At 40.4% G+C, this 7,062-nt stretch overlaps 2 protein-coding genes across 2 annotated transcripts; one reads left to right on the top strand and one right to left on the bottom strand.

The window, feature by feature from the left end:
• Positions 1–1,281: 1,281 nt before the first annotated feature.
• Positions 1,282–3,220, top strand: LOC111491740 (allene oxide synthase 1, chloroplastic-like). Its single transcript, XM_023140742.1, has one exon. It carries the CDS (start codon positions 1,345–1,347, stop codon positions 2,971–2,973), a length of 1,629 nt encoding a protein of 542 aa, XP_022996510.1. The 5' UTR covers positions 1,282–1,344; the 3' UTR covers positions 2,974–3,220.
• Positions 3,221–4,551: 1,331 nt separating this feature from the next.
• Positions 4,552–7,062, bottom strand: LOC111491739 (wall-associated receptor kinase-like 14). The gene is made up of 2 exons (XM_023140741.1): positions 6,167–7,062; positions 4,552–5,930 (listed from the first exon to the last, which is right to left on the bottom strand). The coding sequence occupies exons 1-2, from the start codon at positions 6,924–6,926 to the stop codon at positions 4,654–4,656; spliced, it is 2,037 nt and encodes a 678-aa protein (XP_022996509.1). The 5' UTR covers positions 6,927–7,062; the 3' UTR covers positions 4,552–4,653.

A 7,062-nucleotide genomic window follows, 5' to 3' on the forward strand; every position in this document is an offset into this window, starting at 1 on the left:
TTTTTTGTTAAACAAATTATTGATTTCGTCTTTATCTTTTAGATTTAATTCATTTTATTCTTCATTCTTCAAAAAAAAAAAAAAATAAATAAATAAATAAAATAGTTACATTTCATATGAATCATATTTTTATTTTTATATTATATATATAAAAACAAATTATATTTAAAGGCTTTTTTGGTTCAATGGTTAATTTTTCACTAATTTTACATGGGGAATCTTTATGAAATGAAAATTTACTAAATCTCGTGAAATAAATAAAATAATAAGTAAATTAAATTATTTAATTGTGACAAAATGTTCTTAAATAAATTTGGAATAGAATGGAATTAGAGAGAGATTTTTGGAGGAGGATTTGTTTATTAATAATAAATTAAAACACATGAAAAATAAATGTTGGTCAAAACACGGCTGGGTCCCACCCATACACCCCCAGAACGAACCAGCCTAACTTGCCACGTCTGCCCCTTTTTTCCCTTAAATTTTTCGTGTTTTTTTGCCGCCCAATTTTAGTTCCACGTCGTGTTCCTATTCACTTTTTTTTTTTTTTTAAATATTGGATATAAACTTAATTCAGTAATATATTTAGATTCTAAAAGAAAAATAAAAAACACAATTAATTTAACTGGGAATTAATTTGTTTGGGGTATTTTTGTTGTTTAGGGAATAATAAAAATGAATGATATTGAAAAATATGGTGAAGATGGAAGAATGAGAAAGGTATTATAGGAAGACTGAGCAGGAATGTTTGAAATTGAATTAACCTATGATTTAAAAAACATATTTTAACTTAAAAATTAATTAGAGTGGTAAAAAGGTCCATAGTCCACCCTTTGAGGAGAATATATTCTTGTACCACGAAAATGCCACTCAATTTCGTCCTTGCCGTTTTTTAGTCTACTATGTCACCTAACAACAACCTTCCTTGAATCCTAAGTAATTTCATTATTACCCATCTTTGCATTTTCTACCATCTGGAGGACAAAACCTAACGAGAATCAATAGTGAATTTTTTTAAAAATTTTAATTATTAGATTTGGTGTGAGATTTCACTATTGGAGAGGGAATGAAACATTCCTTACATAAGTATGTTTTGTTTAGAATGAGGAAGGTGGTGGTGGGTAAATATTAAGTTTAATTTTTAATTTGAGCTGGCGGGTTAGTCAAAGAACGAAATGCGTGTGAACAGAAAATTCAATTCAACATACATTTCACGACACCATGTGTAGCTGACCTCTTCTCTTGACGAATTACATATAAATAGAGGCAAACCCCCTTTCCTTCATTGCTCACAAACAAAACACAGCGCCATTTCTCCAACAGTTTCCGAGAAATTGAGAGACAATGTCGGTAACATCCATAACCCTCCCTTGTCCTCAACCCCACTTGCGATTCCCGTCGCAGAAAAAGCCTCTCAGATCTCGTTCTAACCTTGGGTTTCCTTCCCGACGCCTGATCTACGCTGCCGACGGGGTCTCCTCCTCCTCTTCTTCCTCGCCCCCATCCTCCGTTCAATTGCCGCAGCGGATTGCTCCGACTCCGGAACCGACGAAGCTTCCTTTGAGGAAGATTCCAGGTGACTATGGCCCGCCGGTGTTCGGAGCGTTGAAGGACCGACAAGACTATTTCTACAATCAGGGGAGAGAAGAGTATCTCAAATCTCGGATGCTTCGCTACGAATCCACTGTTTACAGAACCAATATGCCGCCGGGTCCATTTATCACCAACGATTCTCGAGTTGTGGTTTTACTCGACGGCAAGAGCTTCCCTGTTCTCTTCGACAATGCTAAAGTTGAGAAGAAAGATCTCTTCACCGGCACTTACATGCCTTACACAGAACTCACCGGTGGCTACAGAGTTCTCTCTTATATTGACCCATCTGAGCCCGATCACGAGAAGCTTAAACAGCTCATCTTCTTCCTCCTCAAGCACCGCCGTGATAAAATTCTCCCCGAATTTCACTCTACTTTTTCCGAGCTATTCCAGACTCTGGAGAAGGATTTGGCTGCCGTCGGCAGAGCAGAGTACAATGCTCCCGGTGAACAAGCGGCGTTTAATTTCTTGGCTCGGTCCCTCTTCGGCGCTAATCCTGTCGATACCAAATTGGGTCGAGACGCTCCGAAATTGATTGCGAAATGGATTCTGTTCCAGCTCGGCCCTGTTCTTAGACTCGGCCTCCCTAAGGTTGTCGAGGAGCTCCTCCTCCGCACGGTTCGGCTTCCACCGTCGCTGATTAAAGCCGATTACCGGCGGCTATACGACTTCTTTTACCAATCGTCGGAGGCGGTGTTTGAGGAGGCGGATAGATTGGGGATTTCGAGGGAAGAAGCTTGCCACAACTTGCTCTTCACCACGTGTTTCAATTCATTCGGAGGGATGAAGATTTTCTTCCCCAATATGATCAAATGGATCGGACGTGCCGGAGCGAATCTCCACACCCAATTAGCAAGGGAGATTCGTACCGCCGTGCAAGCCAACGGCGGGAGAATCACGATGGGGGCCATGGAACAGATGCCGCTGATGAAATCCGTAGTACACGAAGCGTTCAGAATCGAGCCGCCGGTTCCGGTTCAATACGGTCGGGCGAAGAAGGACCTAGTGGTCGAAAGCCACGACGCGGCTTTCGAGATCAAGGAAGGAGAAATGATTTGTGGGTTCCAACCATTCGCAACCAGAGACCCGAAAATCTTCGACAGAGCCGACGAGTTCGTGCCTGATCGGTTCACCGGCGACGGTGAGAGGTTGCTGAAGCACGTGCTATGGTCAAACGGACCGGAGACTCAATCGCCGACGGTTCAGAACAAGCAGTGCGCGGGAAAAGACTTCATCGTGTTCATCTCTCGCCTTCTCGTCGTCGAATTCTTCCTCCGGTACGACTCCTTCGACATCGAAGTCGCAAACTCTCCGTTGGGCGCCGCCATCACCGTAACTTCCCTGAAAAAAGCAAGTTTCCAAGAGGAAACAAAAAAATAACCGTCAGGTTAAAAATAATTACGCGGGTTAATTCTTTTTAGAGGAGAGAGAAAGAACTGTATAGTTAGTATAGAAAGTAACGGGATCAGAAAGATGAGGAGTGTGGGCCCCACCACTTTATAAGACCCAATGAAAGGAGATCCACGTGGACCCCAAAAGTGGGTGTCATTTTCAAGATGTAGATTGTCAAGTTATCAATATATCTACCAATAAATCTGTTCCGATATGATTAAATCTTTTCTTTTTATATTTCTTTCCATGCGATCATTTATTTTATTAATATTATTTACTTCGTCATTTAACATTTTTATTATTTATAAAATTCCAATTAAAATATATAATTTAGTTTTATTTCGGTATTAAAAAAAAATTCAAACGTGTGGATAAATAGAATAAAATATCTACAAACAAAAAAATAGACAAAGAAATTATGAAGCTCTAAATTTGATCTAAAATGCATTCCGATAAATAATAAATTTTAATACGTACTTAAATTATAATAAAATGATAATCTTTAAATAAATAAAATGAGATTTATCGCTCCCAATTATCATGTATCGTTACCAAAAGAAATGAAAAATAACATAATTTTAAAATTGAGAATTTTAGAATCTTTAGTTCAATAATTACAAAAATATTTTTTTCAAAAAGAAATAATAGTATAGTTACTTTAGACATATTTTTACCTTTTACTTTCAGCATATTTTTAATAGTAAAAATAAAAACTAGGGAAATTCAAATGATATTTTTAATCTAGACCCAAAATGAGGTTGACTTTGTTGGTGAATTGAATGCTTGTTCTTTTTGTCCAAAGTTTACTTTTTCCAAAAGTAGGGTCCTCCTCAAAGAAATAAATTTAAATTTTTTTTGTAAATCTATTGAATATTAGCAAATTGAGACATATAATATTGGCATGCAAAATAAACATGGTTTGAATGATAGCCATACTTTTTAATTTAAATTATGAATACTGTCGACCAAAAAAAATAAAAGTTTTTTTAATAGAAATGTCAATAACTATTTATAATAAAGAAAATTGAGAGATCAAGACAGGTTGGCTGAGAATGTATTTCGGTTTGCCAAACAAGCCGGTCCAAAGCCTGACGGTCGCATCGTTTCGTTCCATTAGGGCGGTTCAATTTAATCCTAAAAATTGACTCACTCAATAGTCAAATATTGACTATAATATTTATTTCCTTTTCAATTTAAAATGTTAGGAAAGGTTGGAATATTCGAGGTAATAATTAATTTTAATAACTTTTTTTTCTCTTTTATAAATCAAAACAAATAAAATGTAATACGTTCATTCACGTATATTATGAGATAATGACTATTTTAAAACTTAGCCAAAATGTAGAGATAAATTCTACAACAAAAAGTCAAATTTAGGCGGAAAGATAGGTTGGGAAGTGATGAAAACATACAATCATTGTGTTTGGTGTGTCTTTAACATGTTAATTGTGGATGAAACATCATTTTATTAGCTTTGTAGAGTTGTGGTGATAAGGACGTTGATTTCAACCACAAGCTAATAAATTCAAGCCCACTAAATTATAGTCATAGACTTGCCCTCTTTAGTTTTGTGTTCTAAAGTGACCCTGGATTGAAACCTAATTCATTCAAATATTTACATATTTTTTGAGATTGGAATTACGCCACAAACAAGGAGAAAAACTTGGATCATAAAGGAATATTATTTAACAAACTATTGGAAGATGGTGAGCTCGGTTCACTCTGCCACGAATCTTGGACTGAGCCTCTGGAAAAGTAATCCCCTCCTCCATGGCTAGACTTCCAGCTTCCACTTTCAACTATTTCCTTACACTTCACTCCCCCTTTATCCCACCTGCTCCGCCGTATCTCCTCCAGCTCCGCCGCCACCTCTACCATCGACGGTCTTACATCCCGATTAAACGCCAGGCATCTGAACGCCACCTCCCCCACCTTCTCCACCGACGAACTTCCCCATTCGTCTAACTCCATCTCCATTAACGGGTCAACAATTACTCTCAGCTGCCCATTCCCGATCCGATCGACTGCCAGACCGGCCAAATTGACCTCGTCTTTCGGCCGGCAGAAATCCACCACTTTCATGGCGGTGATCAATTCGACAAGGACTACGCCGAAGCTGTACACGTCGCTCTTGTCGGAGAGATGAAAATCCTGATGGTACTGCGGATCGAGATATCCCGGTGTCCCCTGAGGCGCCGTGGAAATGTGAGAAATTTCGGCCATCCCCAATCTCGAAAGCCCGAAATCCGCCACTTTCGATTTGAGATTATGATCAAGTAATATGTTACTGGATTTAATGTCTCTGTGGAAGATCGGATGGTTAATTGCAGAATGGAGATGAGCGATTGCATTAGCGGTTTCGACGGCGATATTGAGGCGGACAAGCCAGGGGAGGCCGGTGCCCCTCTGTTTCTGTAAATGTTGGAACAGAGTGCCGTTGGGCATGAATTCGTAGACGAGGATTTGGTCGCCGGATTCCATGGAGCAGCCAAGGAGGCGGACGAGGTTAGGGTGGCTGACAGATGAGATGAGGTTGATTTCGTTTAAAACTTGTTGGATAGTATCGGGGTCTCGATTTTTTAGGCGTTTAATTGCGACCCATTCGCCGCGTAATTTCCCGACGTAGACGGAGGCGTATGCGCCGGTGCCAAGGCGGTAGTCCTCGGAGAAGTTATGGGTGGCTTTTAGGATCTCTTTGTAGGTGTAGAGGTGGATGGTGGATACGCCGGCGTCGGTTGTGGCTTCTGCGAGGCGGCGTTTGGTGATTTTGTTGAGGTGTATAGATTTGAGATTGGAACGACGGCGGATGAAGCAGCAGAATAGAAGGAGAGTAACGAGGAGGAAGGCTCCGGCGATTATAGTTCCGACGAGGACGGCGGTTCTTGTGGCAGTTGTTGATGTTCCGCATTGGGCGAGAGTGTACTTAGTGGCATAGCAATTTGAAGCTGTTTGGGGAAGAAGATGAACAGATTAATGAAATTTGGATAATTTATAATATTAAATTCCAAGAAATTAGTTGGATTAATTACTTTAAATTATAAAATTAAACAACTAATTAATAGTCAACCAAATTAATCCCACCAACCATAATTCATCATGATTTTTTGACTTTAAAATCATCACGCGCAATAAAACAAACAAATAATAATAATAATAATCGCAAGTGGGGAAAAAAACCAACCTTTCCGGCAGCCAGTGCCGGTCAAATACCCGTCGCCGACCAACCCTTCCCGGCAGCGGCACCGATGAGACAGCTTCCCGTCACTCGGCGATATAAGCTCCGTACAGTTAGCATCTTTATGGCAGGACTGGCGGCAGGGCCCCTGCAGCCACCAACCCAGATCCACAGTCTGAATCTCCAGAGAAATTCCAGCAGAGGTGTTGCTGTTGAGCGCCTCCGCGGAAATGGACGAGAGAAGGTAATCGCAGTTGGTTCCGGTGAGGTTTTTGAAGTCCAAGAAAGCGGCGGAAGCGGTGTTGTTTTGGGTGTAGCAGCTTATGCTAGTGCGATTAACAGAGCAATCGGGGGATTCGAATTTGGTCTGAACCATCGTGGTGGGTAAAAGGCAAGTCGAAATCGGAGACGAACAGTTTTGTAAAAGAATGGCGTTGTTGGCCGTTGGGGCGTAGTGGGGGCTGAAGAATTGGCGGATTGTGTGCAAACGGCGGTTGCATTTGGCTTTGATAACGACTTTGATGTGGTCGGAGTTGATTAATTGGACAGGGAATTCCCCGATCGTGGCGGCGCCGTCGTGATTGCAGTCCAAGCGGATTGCGCAGCCGGCGGAGAAGCCGAATGGGTAGGGAAAATCATATGGGATGTGGTTGGGACTACATGATTTTGAACATTCAGCCTCTGCTTTGAGTGTTAACGCTAGAAGAAGTAAAAATATTGGTGTTTGGATTGAATTTTGTGGGAAATTGATGAATTTTCTTGGCATTTGAGAATGTGTTCGATGGAAAAGGGATGCTAAGTGTGGAGCTAAAGCAAGAGGAAGGCGGAAGGGGGAAAGGTTATCAAAACATTTGCCTGTTCATCCTAATCCTATATATTTTTTAAATTCAACCATTAACTAA

The sequence above is a fragment of the Cucurbita maxima genome, unplaced genomic scaffold (genome assembly GCF_002738345.1).
Source record: "Cucurbita maxima cultivar Rimu unplaced genomic scaffold, Cmax_1.0 Cma_Scf00017, whole genome shotgun sequence".
Taxonomy (NCBI): Eukaryota; Viridiplantae; Streptophyta; class Magnoliopsida; order Cucurbitales; family Cucurbitaceae; genus Cucurbita; species Cucurbita maxima.

Excerpts from the sequence above, each read along its gene's own strand:
- LOC111491740 (XM_023140742.1), top strand. The coding sequence starts at position 1,345 with ATGTCGGTAACATCCATAACCCTCCCTTGTCCTCAACCCCACTTGCGA.
- LOC111491739 (XM_023140741.1), bottom strand. The coding sequence starts at position 6,926 with ATGCCAAGAAAATTCATCAATTTCCCACAAAATTCAATCCAAACACCA. Across the intron at positions 5,931-6,166 it reads CGGCACTGGCTGCCGGAAAG|CTTCAAATTGCTATGCCACT; the intron begins GTTGGTTTTTTT and ends TTCCCCAAACAG.